Source organism: Sus scrofa, chromosome 9 (assembly GCF_054392235.1).
Source record: "Sus scrofa isolate SSC_HxYL_T2T_F1_AM1 chromosome 9, Sscrofa_HxYL_maternal_Yorkshire_Landrace_v2.0, whole genome shotgun sequence".
Classification (NCBI taxonomy): domain Eukaryota; kingdom Metazoa; phylum Chordata; class Mammalia; order Artiodactyla; family Suidae; genus Sus; species Sus scrofa.
Genome location: NC_139391.1, coordinates 123,465,934 through 123,485,342, shown reverse-complemented (window position 1 = coordinate 123,485,342; position 19,409 = coordinate 123,465,934). Strand labels below are relative to the sequence as shown.

The following is a 19,409-nucleotide window of genomic DNA, read 5'->3' as shown; positions in this document are numbered from 1 at the left end:
TAGTTCTGGGACCCTTTGACCCCATCAGTATGAAAAATATTTAACAGTTTACAGATGAGGTCACGAGGAGAGAATCAGGGTTCCCAGAATAAATCACTTCCATTTCCACAGCTAAAGAGTTCAAGGATGAAAAGCACTAGAAAAGTGAGTGGCATGGATTGCAAGATGCACTTTGATGCTCGGGCTGAATATCTTCCATACAGGAAAGAGCGCTGTAACCAAGGGGCCAGGCCATTGACAGTAAAATCCATAAAGACAAATGATATTCTAGAGGCATTGGAAATTATAGAGAGGCATAAATGATAATAGTGGGACAAAGGAAAGTCTTACTTAAGATCCTCCTCAGCTGGCCTGCGAGTGGCCCTTCATCAGGAGGGGAGCAGGTGAAAGGAACAAAGGTTTGGGAGCACAAACACCTAACAGGCTATAAATGCCTCAAGCATGCTGAAACTGGAACCACCGTGTATCATAAGGGCTCGGTAATTCCTGCCACTAAGTCACAACTGTTAACTAGGAATTTCAAAGTTCCTCTGGGTGTGAGGCTGGCATGGTCGTCCATTAGGAGTGCCAGCCCTTACCTCGTGTTGGCCTGGCCTGGCTGCATTTCCTGATCGAAGACCTGAGGCCGCTGTTCAGTCTACTAGCCCAGGTGAACTTAGAGTGTTGATCTCTTATGTTTTGAAAAACATGACATTTCTGTCAAGGTTGATGAGTGAAGAAATTGAGACAGTGCTTGGGGCAGAGAGAAAAACAGCTAGCCTCCACTAGGTGGCGCTGCAGATCACGTGAAAAGGGCATGTGGGCGGGCCTGGGAGAGATTCCTCTGCTGCGGGATCCAGTGGACCAGAACTTAGGTCCCTGGAATAAGGAGGGAAGCTTTGCCTTAAGGGTTGAGTACCCGTGGGCCCCAGACCTGATTTTCTTTCTAGCCAGTAAGGAATTAAGTAGGACACTTTGTGCAACGAACTCTTCTTATCTGTAACATGGAGGAAGGCAGCCTTCATTTATGGAGTGTTCACTATTGTGTGGGTTCTTCTTCTCCTGCCCAGCCCGGACCCTGTGAGATTAAGGTTATAGTTCCCATTTTATAGTTGAGGAAACAGGTTCAGCAACACTGAGTAATTGCCTCAGAGTCACACAGCTTGTTGTCGGGGTGTGGAAGGCGGTTAAGAATAGAATCAAAGGTTTACATTTTCTTCACTGTGTCTCACTCCCCAGCCAGTCCAGGCTACTGGAAGGACCTCGTCTGATTTTCTCACTCACATTAAAGCACAGAGCTGGCTCTTCACCTGAGGTCCATGGAGGTAGAATGTCCTCGCAGTATAGCTGTCATTTGTTCACTTGCTTGACTGCATTTGAAAAGCATTATTCTGAGGAGGATCCAGTATACAAAACCAGTTACAAATCCCTGGTTAAAAGGAATCCTAAAGTGTATTGATCCAGCATCTCCATTTTGCAGATGAGGAAACGGAGCCCAGAGTGGGGAGTGACTCCCCAGCCTTACAGCCCACTGCCCCCCCCCCCCCGCCCATCGCAGAGTGGGCTCACAGGAGATCTGCTGCTTGGGGGGGCATGAGGCAGTTAATTCAGAAAAAGGGAGTGGATCGGGAGTCATCCGCAGAAACCACCAGACCTGAAGGGGGAAGGTATAAAAGTATAAAAGCAGGAGACAGAGGCAGTCAGCCCTTGGCAGGAGGCCTGAGGATGCTCCACACACATCAAGTTTCAGGCCTTTTTTTTTTTTTTCCCCATTTTTTAAAGTTTTGTTGAAGTATAGTTGCTTTCCAAGGTTGTGATAATTTCTGCTGTGCAGCAAAGTGATTCAGTTGTACATGTACGCACATCCATTCTCTGATTCTTTTCCCACATAGGTTAGCACAGAATATTGGGTAGAGTCCCCTGGCTAGACAGCAGGGCCCTGTTGGCCAATCATTCCATGTACCTCAGTGTGCATGTGCCAATCCCAAACCCCCAGTCCCCCCCTCCCCTCGCCACCTGTCCCTTTTTGGTAACCACAGGTTTTTCAAAATCTGTGAGTCTGTTTCTGTTCTGCAAATAAGTTCATTAAAACTCCATTCCTGGAGCCAGATCAGGGCTGTGCTGGTACACGTGCGTGCGTGTGCACATGGCCACACATGCACACACACACACACACACACATGATATACATGTCATCACACAGGCTCTAATGACAAGACTGAACAGTCCCAGCCAGTGGAAAAGGGCCCAGGAGCTTTGGACGAGGCAGTTAATGTACTTACACAGCAGGGCTTAGCTCTTCTGCCCAGTAGATCCGGCTCAGCCTCTTCTTGCCCGACTCGCCCAGTAATTCCAGCTCACCCTCCTCATGTCCATTGGTGGAAATGGTGATACTGACAGTAAACCAAGGGAACCTTCCTGAAACAACCACACGTTGACCTTTGAACGTGAAGGGTGGAGAGTGTTTCCCAGGCTTGCTTCAGTAGCAAAAATAATCTGGCAACTCCTCAGGGCCCCTTCAGGACCAAGGGAGCCCCCAAGCATGGGCTCTTAGGTCAAGTGTCCTCTCTGCCTAGAGGGCTGTGGGGACCATTTTCTTCCCCGATAATGTGCTTTACTGTTAAAAACGGTAAAGGCTTAGGACCTTAAACTTTATACTCACTGCCCCGTCAGAGGAACATGAGAACTCATTACACGTTTTATCCCAGCCCAGGATGCAGGAGAGTTAGTGGGGATGCACAGCAGGATGGAGCACCAAGAAGAACTTGGGGGACTGGAACAGGTGGGGTGGGGCGAGGACTAACCCCACCCCAGGCACTGGGAGAGAGTGTCCCCCTGACAGCCACCACAGTACCTGAGGCTAAAGGTCATTTGTCATCACAGTCCAGGGAAACTGCTAGAAATTAAGGGTCCACGGTTAAATGAGGGTGGGCTACAACAGGTGGCTGGAACCCTCCACAGACAGTCTAGAGCAGGTGACCCCTCCACTGTAAACATACAGGTCACATAGCCCATCACCAGGTAGCAGGATGCCAGCACTGACCCGGGGTCCCAAGGACATGCTCAGGGTCCTGAAGGGTGATGGCAAAAGACGGAGAAGGGCCATCTTACAGAGGATGGGGCACCAGGTAGTCTGGACTCAGCCACCAAGGCCAGGACAGGGGCTCAGGAGTGTGGGCTCAGACCTGGAGTTGGGGAGTGGCAGTCAGGATGGGAGCCCACTGGTGGGAACAGGTGCACAAAGCTTCCAGTCCCCTGACTCTGCTGAGAAGTGACAGCTGGAAGGGAGGTCAGAGTGTAACCCATCTCTGAGCAGGGAGATGGACTTCCTACACACAAGGGGCCCTGTTATCAGGATATCCAGGGAGAGATGGGGGCTCACTCAGACCCCAGGAGGCAGCCCCAGCCAGGCTTGTAGGATGGTGTCACTCTCTGGGGTCTCTGCCTCCCTTTCTCTCCTGCTCTACTGCCTGTGCCTCTTGCTCCACAGAGGGCACACAGGGGTGACAGAGGGCTTCCCCTGCAGTCTGCTCGGGCTACCTCAGAGCCCATAACCTGAGAAACAGCACAGTCAGTCTGGAGCAGGAGTGCAGAGAGAGTTGAGACCTGGCCCGAGACCCAGCTGGAGCAGGTGCAATACAAGGCAGACTGGATGCTCTGGCTTCGGGTTGGGTGGCCTCAGTCACCATTCTAGAAAGAGTAGCCAGAGGATGATCGGTGTGTGTGTGTGTGTGTGTGTGTAGGAAGGTGTTGGGGGAATGATGAAAAACTCCCAGGGGCTGCCATTTCTAGCGACCAGGCAGCCCAGTATGGGGGGCTGGGTGCAAAGGGCCTGCTCAGACCTAGGAGAGAAGAGATGGCAGGGGAGAAGGGAAGCCGGCCCCTGGATTTTGGATCAGGGTGGAAGTGGGGTTTGGTACTAGGCAAGGCAGTAGATCTGTACTTAGGAGCAGGGCAAGAAGCAGAGGACAGTGGGACAGACAGAGCCACCTCGTGCTAATGTTGGTCCTTATTTGACTGACAGCTAGGAGGTGGGGCTGTCCCCGGGAGTGCGCAGGCCTGCTCTGCACCTAGGCCAGTCTGCGCATCTGGTGGGATGGAGCCTGGCTGCGTGAGTTGCCCAGCTTCCAGCTCAAGACCTGGGCAAGGCAGAGGGAGGGGGACTAGCACATCAGAGCACACAGGTTCTAAACACGGACCGTTTCCTGGGCTTCTCTGTGGGGAGGCAGTGTTGGCTGCAAGGCTGTCTTTTCTCTGCTGAGAGAAACTTATATTTCCTGGCAGAATCATTACACAACTTCTATTTATTTTCACCTCACTGGTTGAGCTGTCTGAGACCCATTTACCTTTACATGCGTCTGGGCCCCTCTATCTCAGGGCATCTTTCTTCTTTTCACCTCTCTTCCTCCCTGTAGCTCTGCCAAGAGGCAGGAAAATCCAGAGTTGTCAATAAATGCAGCCTCCCATGTCGACACAGCAAAAGAGAAAGAGACAAGAAAGGCAGCATTAATGATTGGCTGTAGACTCACTAGATTAGAAGCTGGCTTTGCTCTTTCCTCTCCATCCAGCTCCATCACTCAAGGGGGAAATTTTATATTCATTCAGCCTTTGATGGCCACGTCTTCATCCTCTTCCTGCTGTGTGTGTGCGTGTGTGTGCGTGTGTGTAAGGGTGGAGGGGGGCTCTTAGAATCACATTTTCACATTGTTGGGGGCAGCCTAAGTTTCCTACTCTGGGCTGCTGGTACACAGCAGGGAGCAGTTCATGGGGTCAGAGGGAGCTGCATGAAGGAAATAGAGCCCCCAGTCACAGGCAAGTCAGGACCCCCTCAGCTCTGGTTGTTTCACTTCTGACTTCAAAGAGGAAAATTATCCTCAGTGCTTTGCATAAAAGCCTCAGCTGAGCACAAGAATTAATGTGATTTATGCAGTATCATTGGGCTCCAGGTTCGGCCCTAGGTCTGTCTGTACCTTATTATCTCATTTTGCACATTAAGGTCTTCACAATGACCTACACGCATTTTTATTATCACCCCCATTTCACAGAAAGGGGGAAGTAAAGCTCCAAGGAGTTAACTGCAGCTCCCCGTGCTGGGGAGTGGAGGCTTCAGACCCACCTCACACCTTCTGTTTCCATAGTTACACGCTTTGTCCCTCAGCTCAGTGGCTGGCAGGATGTCATTGACATCAGAAGCACCTGGAAGGCTTGTCATAGCAGATTTGTGGATTTATGTCCCCACCCTAGAGTTTCAGATTCAGTAGCTCTGTGTGGGGCATGAGAATTTTCTTTCTTTCTTTCTTTCTCTCTTTTTTTTTTTTTTTTTTTTGCTCTTTTTAGGGCCGCACCCTCGGCATATGGAGATTCCCAGGCTAGGGGTCCCAACTGGAGCTGTAGCCGCCAGCTTACACCAGAGCCACAGCAACGCAGGATCTGAGCCATGCCTGCAGTCTACACCACAGCTTATGGCAACACCAGATCCTTAACCCACTGAATGAGGCCAGGGATTGAACCCCTGTCCTTATGGATGCTAGTCGGGTTTGTTGACTGCTGAGCCACAGTAGGAACTCCCCAGAATTTTCATTACTGTCAGCTTCCCAGGCAATGCAGCTGGTCTGGGGACCCCACTTTGAGAACCACTGCTCTATGCCAGGATGACGCTGTCAGATAATATACTCGAGATGGCAAATGACAACCCAAGACCCCGCAGGAAACAATGAGAGGCTCTGGACTGTGTACTTTATGAGCTGGGTGGTAGCAGTGCGTGGCAGGGTAGCAAGAGCAGTCAGGGGCAAAGCCACCCATCCAGGCAGGGCTCAGCTGTCAGCCGGAAACTCAGGCTCTCTCTGTTAATAATACCTTCCCCTCCCTGCCAGGTTCACCCTGTGGGGAGTGGACAACACAGGTCGACGCTCCAGGCCAAGTGACGTGATCGTGAAGACCCCTTGCCCTGTGGTGGACGATGTCAAAGCCCAAGGTAAGAGACACTGAAGCCAGCAGAGTCTGCAGAGGGCTGTTCCAGGCACCTCCCTTCACCATGGGGAGAGGGGAGCAAGGAAGCCAAACGGGACAAGCTGGGCTTCGGTGTGGAAGGGGGAGGGTTAAGGCTCGGGAGAGCAGCATCTCCTTTCCAGGACCTCCTCATCCTCTGCCTCTGGTGGAAATTCCCATCCCATTATTCCACAGTCTGTAAGTCGGGGAGCCAGGAGCAGACACGGGTGAAGGCCCCCGACACACGTGGGATACACCAGGGGCTCAGGTACGTGGCCCCAGGTGCTTTAGTACCTGTGATCTCTGCCCTCAGGATGCTGATCGGGTCACTTATTTGCTTCATTTTTTTTTTTTTTTTGTACATCTGAAAGGTGATTTTGAATTACAGCATAGGAAGGCTGCAGATTTAGAATTAATCGCTGTATTCACTCCCTCCCTCCCAAAGATGTCTCAAAATCCTCATTCTGCTTTTTGGAGTTGTTGTGGGCCAGTTCTTCGGTACATCAGCATTAGTCCCTGGCCATTAGGAAGAGGTTGTTTTGTCACTCAACATCCATCACACAAACAGCACAGTTCTCGCTGCATCACCTCATAAAGCCCCCACGTGGTCTTGATAGCATCTCTTGCTCAAAGGCTTAGTACCTCCCCTCCACAACCAGAATTTGGCTGTCCTAGGCACCACTTCTGCAGGGCTCTGGTGCTACCTAAAGTGATCTGCTCAACTACTAACACCTATTAGCAGTTGGACTGTTCATAGACTGAGCATGTGCCGTCAACAGAGACAGTGACTGAGGCTGGAAGTTTAGGTTGTGCGTGTTTTGGTAAGAGAAATGCAGTTGTCACGTTGGCTTGTGGTATCCCTCAGAGCACCTTATCTCTGGCTTCTGACTCCAGCTCTATCAAGTTGGCTGCAAGTTGACACAATCCCACAATGTTCAAGGGGTGGCGCCAGGGTGACGCAAAGTCACAGTGGGCAGAGAGGCCTACTTTAATGAAGATCACTGATGCTGTAGCACTTCACGCCTTCTCAAAGGGAAGGGCTTTCACATGCTTTGCTTCATCTAACATGCATGACACATTAAAGGCACTGATATTTTCGACACAGAAATCTGATCATATTAACATCTCTTCTTAATTATTTATTTCTAGTTTTTCGTTTCAGGGCCACACCTTTGTCATATGGAGGTTCCCAGTCTAGGGGTCAAATTGGAGCTGCAGCTGCTGGCCTCCACCACAGCCGCAGCCACACCAGATCCAAGCCATGTCTTCAGCCTGCACCACAGCTCACAGCAACACCAGATCCTTAACCCACTGAGCAAGGTCTGGGATCGAACCCACATCCTCATGGAGTCAGTTGCGTTCCACTGAGCCATTACGGGAACTCCCAACAACTCTGTAATGTAACGGATCTCCATTCCTCTTGTGATGGAGATCAAAATATGCAACAAGCATATTAGGATCTAAATGGGGGGGGGGGAGCCCTTGCCCACTTCTCCAGCCTCCTCTTGCCCGTGCTCCCTGTCAGTCTGTACTTCCTGCAGCCTCACTACCTTTCTCAGTTCCTCCAACACACCTTTTCCATCTCTAGCGTGAGCCTTCCCACCTGTCCATCTCACTCCTGCAGATGCTCTCCAGCCCCGCTCCTTTCACAGATTAACTTCTCCCAGCCTGCAGATCTCAGAGCAAGTGTCCCTCAGTACAGAGGGCTCAGGGGCCACTGCCAAATGCCTTCATAGTACCACATGAAGGCATTCCCTTTAGAACATTAATCTCAGCTTGTTATTAGAACTACCTGTTCAATGGCCACCCATCCCACTGGATAGTGAATTCCATGAGAGCAGGGTTCTGGTCTCTTCTTGCCCACCCTGGTGTCCTTAACACTTAGCAAGCAGCCTGGTGACCAGCTGGTTATCGGGAAACTTAGATGCTGGAGTAGGACCACTCAGGGTCAAATATCTGCTGTCCCATCTAACTTTTTGACCTTGAGCAGGTTGTTTTCACCTTGTGCCTCAATTTACTACTCCGTAAAACGGGGTGGGGATAATGGTATCCTAGATAATAAGTTTCTAGTGAGAAACTTATTAAGTGAATATATATGAAGTATTTTTAAGTGCCTATCCCCTAGTAAGTGATCAGGACATGTTAGGGAGTCTGCATTATGGAATCGTGCCCCTCATGGTCAGCCTGATACAACTGGAGTCAGGGGTCATTAACAGGTGATTCGAGGGCTACCAGCACATCATCAGCTTAGCCCCACTGTTTCTCTTATTGGAACTCACACAAGCTAAACTTCCAGCACCAGTCAGTGTCTCTGTCAAAATCACTAACCATGTATAGAGTTTGAGTAGGAATTCAGTAAGTATTTATTGAATGAATAGAATATGGGCCCACTTTGTAGATGCAGACATTGAGATTCGGAGTAGAGTAAGTAAGCTGGTCACAAAGTTGGCATCTTGCAGAGCCAGCATTCAGGCTTATTATTTGACATCAATTCCCATTTTGCTTACTGTGTTAAATTAGATGTTCAGAAGGTTATTACGTAAGAGACTGAAAACCTTTCTTTGTCTCTCAATACTGATGAATAAAAGACCCACCTTAAAAAATAGTGTTCAAGGAGTTCCCACTGTGGTGCAGTGGGTTAAGGACCCAGCATTGCTGCAGCTGCAGCCCAGATTCAATCCCTGGCCTGGGAACTCCCATGCCGTAGATGCGGCCAAAAAAGAAAAAAGAAAGTAGTGTTCAAGTTAGACACCAAAATAATATTCCCTTGAGGACCACTGGTGTCCATTGAGGTATTACAGTTGAATAGAGACCTTTAAGTATAAGACAGATGCACCTCTCAGTGAGAGCTGCCTGGCTTATGGGGTATGGACTGAATGACTTTTGAAGGTCTCTGAAATCCCGTGATGATGAAAGCAGAATCTGGGGTTGAGAGACTGGTGGAACCCGTGGTACCCTTATTTCATCATCTGTTGATTTCTTACTCCAAGCCAGGGTAAGAACAGGTGATGAGGAGGTGCCACAGCTATTTCTGTTGTGGAGAATCTGCTGATCTTGCTGGCAGCGGCAGGCACCTTGGGCTTGCTTGCTGAATAGGCAGCAGGCTGGTTGGAAATCTGGGTGTGGGGGGTGAGAAGCAGGTGGGAGGGATGCCATCAGACGCCCCCTGCAGGAATATATGGATAGAAGCATCTCTGGAATAAAGAGTGGCCAACATAGAGTGATCTGCCCAGGAGAGCCCACTGTACTATTTCTCTGTGGGACTTCTTTGTGTTAATTTTAGTCTCCAAAGCATATCAGGACGTGCTTCTGACCCTTTGCGCTCCCTGACAAAGAAGACTTTCTGAAATCCCAGCAGGCCAGCCGGGTGCATGAGAGGCAATTTAATGCTGAGAGAATGAAATAACATCCCCAGGTCCTGTTATCTTTCAGCCAAGAAGGTGCCCTGTACAGGGCAGGCGTGGAGATTAATGAGTTAGACTAATTGAGGGCATCCTTGCAAGTTAATACCACCCTAGCAGTTACACCAAAAAAAAAAAAAACATATGCTTTGCCTCCTTCCAATCCAGATGGTGAACATAAATATAACTCAGTTGGGTTGAGTTTAAACCTAGTAAAATATGGGAACTACCTTTTAAGTGACCGAGAACATGACTTCAGCTCCTAATTATCTACCAGGAAGCTGGACTCTCCTTCTTCTATGAACATCTTCCTAAACTAGATACCTTCTATAAATTGTTTTTTCCCCACATCATGACAGTAAAGCCATTCTGCAAATAAGTTTCTACCAGTGTTTTCCTGAAACTGCCCTCCCAGCAGCATAGGCTAGAGTCAGGAATAAGATCAACCTGGTCTCTAGGTTGGGGCATGGTCTTCCAGGAGCTCTTCACATAGCTGCCCTAAGGGAAGGCTAGTTCTCCTCCATCTTTCCTCCAACATCCATCCTCTTTTCCTGATGCCAGGCATAGATACTCTCCATTTCTTCATCTGCTTCTTCCCCAGCCATTTGTTAATTAATATCAGAGCCTGGTGTTAGATGCTAAAGAAACAAACATAACTAGGCTCAGAATCCATTTTCAATATGTTTATAATCAGATTTCATGAATTTATCAAATCAGACAACTTAAGACCTTACTAAATACCTGGTCTAGGTGTTAGGGGACAAAATCCCCTGCCTCATGGAGTCTATATTTAAGCAGGGGTAACAAATAAGATAGCAAAAGAAACAATATTTTGGATAATGACATACTTATGGAGACATATAAGCAGGGAAATGGTATTGGAGGTGCAGAGGCAGAATTTCACCTAGAGTGGGATGGGAGGAGGTGAAGGAGGAAGACACAGACATTGTTACAGTAGGGGCAGTGGTACAGACATGCTTGGCGTGTTTGAAGACGAGAAAGAAGGCTCTGTTGGGGAGAAAGGAGGTGAGAAGGAGACGCGTAGGAAAGGAACTTTGAGTGGCTATGGGGCAGGTCCCCCAGGGCTTGGTCACCAGAGTAGGGAGGGGATTCTGTTAGGGGTTGAGATAGGAAGCCTTGGAAAACAGCGAGGAGAAGAATGACATAATCATACTTAATGTTTTACTGGATTGTTCTGTCTGCTCTAGTGGGCTCCGAAGAGTGGGTCTAAGGTGGAAGCGGGAAGACTGATTAGAAGGCAGTGACGATACAGAGGAGGGATGGTGTTGTTTTAAACTAGAATGATTGGGATGGAGGTGATGAGAAGTGGTCCAATTCCAAATTATTTTGATGGGAGGACCAAAAGGATTTGCTAATGGATTGAATGTCAAGCATGAGAGAAAGAAGAGTTATCTCAGCCTTATATACTGTGGAAAGTGCTGTATAGAGGTGTGTACAAAATGCTGAGGGAACACAAGCAAGACTACCTATTCCTTGTGGTTTTTCCCTGGTAGATCCTAGCAGCCTAGCTGAATGAAGGCAGAGGAAGGCAAAAGATGGACCAAGTTATCTGAGGGCACTAGCACTGGGCTGTGTGGATTAGGTTAGGTAGGTAAGGATGTAAATACCAGACCGATGCCTAGAGTGAAGACAGACATGTAAGGACTTGGGCTTCCTGTCACTGAAGAATATATGTGGTAGCAATAAGAAGTACAAGAGTCCTGAAAGGAGGTTGTGGTCATAACACATGGGTGATGTTAGGAGTTACTACTTCAGAGATGGAGAAGTTCTCAGGTACGAGTGACTGGGGAGTCTAGAGACTTAAGCAGGCCTTTCATTGGGGCGGTGAAGTCACCCCAAATGGTGATACGAAGTGAGGTGGGGAAGATAACCAGATACTAGATTCTTCCATGGAAGGAGAAGCATAGTCAGACAATGAGTGGTGGGACATAGAACAGGCAGGTAAGTTTTAAAGTGGGGAGAGAGGGAAAAAGAGAGAAAGTCGTTGTTTTGGGGAGACTGCTCTTCTCTAGGGTATGAGAAGGATCCCTCAGTACTAGAGAAGGCTTCGTCCAGGTTTCAGCCAACACAGGGATGTGGAAGGAAGGAAAAGTGTGTGCCAAGGTCAAGGATGAAGGGAGAGTTGTTTGTCATGTAATGATGCTGGCCCCAGAAGTAAGAAAGTTTTGAGAGGGTGAATTATATAGAACAGTTGGGCTCCAAGTGTGGTCCAGACCAGCAGCATCAGCATCTCCTTGGAACTTGTTAGATATGCAAATATTCAGGTTCCATCTGAGACCTACTGGATCAGGAGCTCCAGTGGGAACCTGAAATCTGTGTTTTCACAAGTATTCCAGGTTATGAATCAAGTTTAATTCTCAAGTTTGAGAATCCTTTGGTGTGAGAGAAGCACAGAGCAGCCTGGGGAGAGAAAGGTAGGAGAGAGAAAGGACGGACAGACAGGCTTGGAGGGTGGGGGAAAGGGACTTTGCAATTTGGACAGTGCTAAGAATGACCAAGGTATAAAGCCAGTTGGGATTTGTTGTCCTCAAGTGTTCATGTGGAATTCTGTGGTCAGTTACTTCATTATGGGGGCAGACTGAGGTTTCAGGTAGCTCCCCCGAGAATAATAAAAAATGATGACCTAGGACCTCCATTCAGGAGACTTCTGTTACAGCAGCCAAGGAAGCCACTGGCAGAAAGCATAGATGCCTTCCAGGATTCTATTCCATAGAAAAAGAACAGCCACTGCTGGGGGATGAGAAAGCTCACTTCTGCCCCTAGAGTCACTCTTTTCATTGAAATAAAACTATTTCCACCCTGCCCCCAACTCTTTGCTTTTTGTGTTTCAGTCTCTGTCTCATGGCATTGGGAAAAGCATGCTTTGGTAAAGAACTAGTACAGTCATTAAAAAAAAAAATAATGTCTGCTGTTGTCCAACTCTCTCCCTCACTCACCTGATCCCAAACACCATGGCTTATTTGCTGTTTTTTTTTTTTTTTTCTTCCTTCCTTCTCCCCCCCCCCCCCTTCTTTCTTTCTTTCTGTCCTTTTAGGGCCATACCCACAGCACATGGAGGTTTCCAGGCTAGGGGTTCAATCTGAGCTGTAGTTGCCTGCCTAGCCACAGCCATGGCAACGTGGGATCCAAGCCACTTCTGCAACCTACACCATAGTTCATGGGCAACCCCCAATCCTTAACCCACTGAGCAAGGCTTGCTGTTTTCAAACCTGCTGCTCACCATAGCCGGGGAGTCCCTGTGCTGGCATTACCTCTCCCTGGTATGCTCCGCCCCGGGTATCCCCACAGCTCATTCTCTCCCCTCCTCCAAGTCTTGGCTTGATTGTCATCTTTTCAATGATGTCCTCCCCCTATTTAAAACTGCAATGCTCTCTTCAGCACTCTCAATCTTCCTTCTCCTCACTTTATTTTTTTTTAATTTTTAGATTTATTTTTATTTTTTTATTTCCCCAATACATTATTTTTTTTCTACTGTACAGTATGGTAACCCAGTTATACATACATGTATACATTCTTTTTTTCTTACATTATCATGCAGCATCATAAGTGACTAGACATAGTTCTCAGTGCTACACAGCAGGATCTCATTGCTAATCCATTCCAAAAGCAATAGTCTGCATCTATTAACACCAAGCTCCCATTCCATCCCACTCCCTCCCATTCCCCCTTGGCAACCACAAGTCTCTTTTCCATGTCCATGATTTTCTTTTCTGTGGAAAGGTTCATTTGTGCCCTATATTAGATTCCAGACATAAGTGATATCATATGGTATTTGTCTTTCTCTTTCCAACTTCACTCAGGATGAGAGTCTCTAGTTCCATCCATGTTGCTGCAAATGGCATTGTCGTTCTTTTTTATGGCTGAGTAGTATTCCATTGTGTGTGTGTATATATATATATATATATATGTATATATATGTGTGTGTATATATATGTGTGTATATATATGTATGTATATATATATGTGTGTATATATATGTATGTATACATATATATACACACACACACACACACACATCTTCCTAATCCAATCATCTGTAGATGGATATTTGGGTTGTTTCCATGTCTTGGCTATTGTGAATAGTGCTGCAATGAACATGCGGGTGCATGTGTCTATTTTAAGGAGAGTTCTTTTGTCCGGATATATGCCCAAGACTGGGATTGCTGGGTTATATAGTAGTTCTATGTATAGTTTTCTAAGTTACCTCCATACTGTTCTCCACAGTGGTTGTACCAGCTTACAGTCCCACCAAGAGTGCTGGAGGGTTCCCTTTTCTCCACACCCCCTCCAGCATTTGTTATTTGTGGACTTATGAATGATGGCTATTCTGACTGGTATGAGGTGGTATCTTATGGTAGTTTTGATTTGCATTTCTCTAGTAATCAGTGATGTTGAGCATTTTTTCATGTGCTTGATGGCCATCTGTATATCTTCCTTGGAGAAATATCTATTCAGGTCTTTTGCCCATTTTTCCATGGGGTTGTTGGCTTTTTTGCTATTGAGTTGTATAAGTTGCTTCTATGTTTTAGAGATTAAGCCCTTGTCCATTGCATCATTTGAAACTATTTTTCTCCCATTCTGTAAATTGTCTTTTTGTTTTCTTTTTGGTTTTGTTTGCTGGGCAAAAGCTTGTCAGTTTGATTAGGTCCCATTGGTTTATTTTTTCTTTTACTTCTTTTGCTTTGGGAAACTGACCTGAGAAAATATTCGTAAGGTTGATGTCGGAGAATGTTTTGCCTGTGTTCTCTTCCAGGAGTTTGATGGTGTCTTGTCTTACATTTAAGTCCTTAAGCCATTTTGAGTTTATTTTTATGCATGGTGTGAGGGTGTTTTCTAGTTTCATTGATTTGCATGCAGCTGTCCAGGTTTCCCAGCAATACTTGCTAAAAAGACTATTTTTCCCATTTTATGTTCTTGCCTCCTTTGTCAAAGAGTATTTGACCATAGGTGTCTGGGTTTATTTCTGGGTTCTCCCTTCTGTTCCATTGGTCTGTATGTCTGTTTTGGTACCAGTACCACACTGTCTTGATTCCCGTGGCTTTGTAATATTGCCTGAAATCTGGGAGAGTTATGCCTCCTGCTTGGTTTTTGTTCCTTAGTATTGCTTTGGCAATTCTGGGTCTTTTGTGGTTCCATATAAATTTTTGGATTGTTTGTTCTAGTTCTGACAAAAATGTCATGGGTAATTTGACAGGGATTGCATTGAATCTGTAGATTGCTTTGGGTAGCATGGCCATTTTTACAATATTAATTTTTGTAACACAGGAGCATGGAGTATCTTTCCATTTCTTTACATCTTCTTTAATTTCCTTGATTAATGTTTTATAGTTGTTGGCATATAAGTTCTTTACCTCCTTGGTCAGGTGTATTCCCAGGTATTTGATTTTTCGGGGTGCAATTTTAAAAGGTATTGTATTTTTGTATTCCCTTTCTAATATTTCATTGTTAGTATACAGAAATGCAACTGATTTCTGAATGTTCATCTTATATCCTGCTACTTTGCTGAATTTGTTGATCACTTCAAGTAGTTTTTGGGTTGAGTCCTTAGGGTTTTCTATATATAGTATCATGTCATCTGTATACAGTGACAGTTCTACCTCTTCTCTTCCTATTTGGATGCCTTTTATTTCTTTTGTTTGATTGCTGTGGCTAGGATTTCAAAGTACTATGTTGAGTAACAGTGGTGAGAGTGAGCATCCTTGTCTTGTTCCAGATTTTAGTGGGAAGGCTTTCAGCTTTTCTCCACTGAGTATTGTATTTGCTGTGGGTTTGTCGTAAATGGCTTTTATTATGTTAAGGTATGTTCCCTCTATACCCACTTTAGTAAGAGTTTTGATCAGGAATGGATGTTGGACTTTGTCAAATGCTTTTTTCTGCATCTATTGAGATGATCGTGTGGTTTTTGACTTTTCTTTTGTTAATGTAGTGTATGACATTGATTTGCGTATGTTGAAACATTCTTGTGAACCTGGGATGAATCCCACCTGGTTGTGGTGTATGATCTTTTTTATATGTTGTGGGATTCAGTTGGCTAAAATTTTGTTGAGAATTTTTGTGTTACATTTATCAAAGATATTGGCCTATAGTTTTCTTTTTTGGTGGTATTGCTGTCTGGTTTTGGAATTAGGGTGACGGTGGCATCATAGAATGTCTTTGGGAGTGTTCCTTCTTCTTCAAACTTTTGAAAAATTTTAAGGAGGATGGGTATAAGTTCCTCTTTGTATGTTTGTTAGAATTCACCTCTGAAGCCATCTGGTCCTGGACTTTTATTTGTAGGGAGTGTTTTTATGACATGCTCAATTTCATTTCTAGTGATCAGTCTGTTCAGTTGATCTATTTCTTCTTGATTCAATTTTGGCAGGCTGTTATTCTTTAGAAAGTTGTCCATTTCTTCCAGTTTGTCAAATTTGTTAGCATACAATTGTTCATAGTATTCTCTCATGGTTTTTTGTATTTCTGTGGTATCTGTTGTGACTTCTCCTTTTTCATTTCTTATTTTATTTGGGTTTTTCCTCTCCTCTTCTTGGTGAGTCTAGCTGGAGGTTTGTCAATTTTGTTTACCTTTTCAAAGAACCAGCTCTTAGTTTTATTAAATTTTTTGTTGTCTTTTGAATCTATTTTATTGATTTCTTTTTTGATCTTTATTAGTTCCTTCCTCCTGCTGATTTTAGGTTTTGTTTGTTCTACTTTTTCTAATTCATTTATCTGGTGGGTTAAGTTGTCAATTTGAGATTTTTCTTCTTTTTTGAGGAAGGCCTGTATTGCTATGAACTTCCCTCTGGAATTGCTTTTGTGGCATCCCATAGATTTTGAGTGGCTGTGTCTTCATTATCATTTGCCTCAAGGTATTTTTTAATTTCCTTCTTGATTTCCTCATTGACCCATTGGTTTTTTAGTAGCATGTTGTTTAGTCTCCATGTAGTAAGTTTTTTCTCATTTCTTTTCCTGTGGTTGATTTCTAGTTTCATGCCATTGTGATCAGAGAAGATACCTGAAATAATTTCTATACTCTTAAATTTGTTAAGGTTAGTTTTGTGCCCCAGGATATCATCAATTCTTGAGAATGTTCCATGTGCACTTGAGAAGAATGTATATTTTGATTTTTTTTTTTTTTGGATGTAATGTCCTGAAAATGTTGATAAAGTCTAACTTTTCTATTGTGTCCTTTAGGATCTCTGTTGCCTTACTGATTTTTTTTCTAGAGGATCTGCTCATTGATATAAGTGGGGTGTTAAAGTCTCCTACTCTGATTGTATTCCCATAAATTTCTCCTTTTACGTCTGTTAGTATTTGTTGTAGGTATTTGGATGCTCCTGTATGAGGGGCATATATATTGACGATTGTAATATCTTCTTCTTGAATGGATCCTTTATCCATTAAATAGTGTCCTTCTTTGTCTTTCTTTATGGCCTTAGTCTTAAAGTCTATTTTGTCTGATATGAGTATTGCAACTCCTGCTTTCCTGTCTTGTCCACTGGCATGAAATATCTTTTCCCACTCCCTCACTTTCAATCTATATGTGTCCTTTGCCCTAAGGTGAGTTTCTTGTAGACAGCAGATTGAAGGTTTTTGCTTTATATCCAATCTGCCCTCTGTGTCTTTTGATTGGAGCATTCCATCCAGTGACATTTAAGGTGATGATTATTAATAGATATGTATTTATTGCCATTTTAAACCTTGTTTTCCAGTTGATTCTAAGTTTCTCTTCTTTTTTTGGTTGGATGGTTTCCATTTATTTTGTGCTTGAGTACTTTTCAGTTTTTGTTCATGTAATGTTTGGTTTTGATTTGTGGTTGCCCTGTTTTTTAAGTACGTTAACTCCTTCCTATATCTACTTGCTTTAACCTGATAGTCATACAGACTCAAACACATCACTAAAATAAAAAAAGAATCTATATTTTCTTACTTTCCTTCCCCACATTGTATGATTTTTTATTTTTTTTTTAAACATCTTCATGTTTAGATCTGTATGCTGGTTTATTTAAGTGATTGCTTTCCAATTGTGGTTTCCTCCATCCTAATTCTTTTTTTTTTTTTTTTTTAATTTAGAGAAGCCCTTTCAGTATTTCTTTTAGAATGGGTTCGTATTGCTGTACTCTTTTAGCTTTTGTTTGTTGGAGAAATTCTTTAATTCCCCTTCTATTTGAAATGATATTCTCGCTGGATAGAGTATTCTAGGTTACAAATTTTTTCCTTTCAGCACTTTAAATTTATCTTGCCACTCCCTTCTGGCCTGTAGTGTTTCAGTAGAGAAATCAGCTGATAACCTTATGGGGGGGGTCTCTTATAATTAATGCTTTGCTTTTCTCTTGCTTCCTTTAGAATCCTCTCTTTAACTTTTGCCATTTTTATTATAATATGTCTTGGTGTGGGCCTGTTTGGGTTCAACTTGTTTGGGGCCTTCTGTGCTCCCTGTATCTTGCTATCAGTATTCTTTAGATTTGAAAAGTTTTCAGCCATAATTTCTTCAAATATATTTTCAATCCCCTTTTCTTTTTCTTCTCCTTTGGAATTCCTAGTATTATGTGTAGATTGGCCCACTTTATATTATGCCATTGGTCTCTTATATTGCTTTCATGTTTTTTTCATTTGGTTTTCTATCTGCAGTCCTGTTTGGGTGATTTCCATTATTCTGTCTTCCACATCACTAATTCGTTCCTCTGCACTATTCATTCTGCTCTTTGTTGCCTTTAGCTCAGCTTGTATATCTGCAAATGAATTTTCTAGTTTTTCTTGGCTCCTCCTTATATTTTCTAGTTCCTTTCTGAGGGAATCTGCATGGCTGTTCATATCCTCTCTTAATTCCTTCAGTATTTTCACTATCTCCCTTTTGAAATCAAAGTCTGTCAGACTGCAGAGGTCTGTTTCATTGTTGATTGCTTTAGGTGAATTCTCCTGTTGCTTTAACTGGGAATGGTTTCTGAGCTTCTTCATCTTGCTTGTGTTTTTCTTTTTCTGTGAGTTTGGGGAAGTCAAGCTATGTCAGGTTGTTATGTTTTTGAGTTTTGAGCTCAATTGATTCTGGGCTTGTTGGGTATGAGTAGTTTGAGATTTTTAGTTGGAATAAAATAAATAATGTCATAATTATTGATATAATTGTAATGAATCATGTAGATGTGTCTAATTGTGGCATACCATTGAGGGGAGATTTAAGCTCCCGATCTCTAACTTAAAAGGTTAGTTCTGACTAGCTTCTCAATGAACCTGTTAATATTGACGTTGACCATTTTTCGAAGTACTTTAATGGGACAAGTTCAAGTACAATGGGCATGAAGCCGTGGTTTGATCCACAGATTTCTGAGCATTGTCCGTAATAAAGACCAGGTCGTGTGGATATTAGAGTTGTTTGGTTTAGTCGTCCTGGAATAGCATCCGTTTTTAGACCGAGGGATGGGACGGCTCATGAGTGTAATACGTCTTCAGAAGACACTAATATTCGAATTGTTATCTCTATTGGTAGAACAACTCGATTGTCTACCTCTAGTAGTCGTATCTCTCCGGGTTTAAGATCTGATGTGGGGACTATATATGAGTCAAAGGTGAGGTCTTCATAGTCTGTATACTCGTAGCTTCAGTATCATTGGTGTCCTATGGTTTTTACAGTTAAGGCTGGATTGTTAATTTCGTCTATTAACAATCAGGCTATTTCTATGCAAGAATATCCCTTTGTATTTTTGAGGGGGTTACTATTTATTTTTGGTGTGGGATTTTGAATATTTGCTGTCTCTTTCTTTGGTGTGAGCGGGCTGTTATCCCCAGGATGCTCAGTTTGTTTTCAGGGAGAAGGAGGCAATGGGTAGGGCCAGCAGTCAGTGCCTGGTCGTTGGGCTCTCAACAGCAGCAAGTACCCACAGGAAGGTGGTGCAGGGCCCTGGGAAGTGGTCATGAGCTCTAGGCAGATCTGCAAGGTGCCAGAGCATTTGGCAGGAGCAGGGTGCGTGAGTTCCCAGGGGAGTGAGAGCAACAACAGCTTGTGTTTGATTGCAATGCCTTCCTCTGAGGTGATTGGAACCACAGGTG

At 44.4% G+C, this 19,409-nt stretch overlaps 1 protein-coding gene across 8 annotated transcripts in view; it reads left to right on the top strand.

Moving 5' to 3' along the window:
• The window catches only part of ASTN1 (astrotactin 1), a 319,448-nt gene that overhangs the window by 284,725 nt on the left and 15,314 nt on the right, over nucleotides 1-19,409 (top strand). For all 8 annotated transcript variants that reach the window (XM_084977659.1, XM_084977661.1, XM_021063683.2 and 5 more), the window contains one exon: nucleotides 5,853-5,953. In XM_084977659.1, coding sequence (XP_084833785.1) covers nucleotides 5,853-5,953 — 101 coding nt within the window. The remainder of the gene's footprint in view (nucleotides 1-5,852; nucleotides 5,954-19,409) is intronic.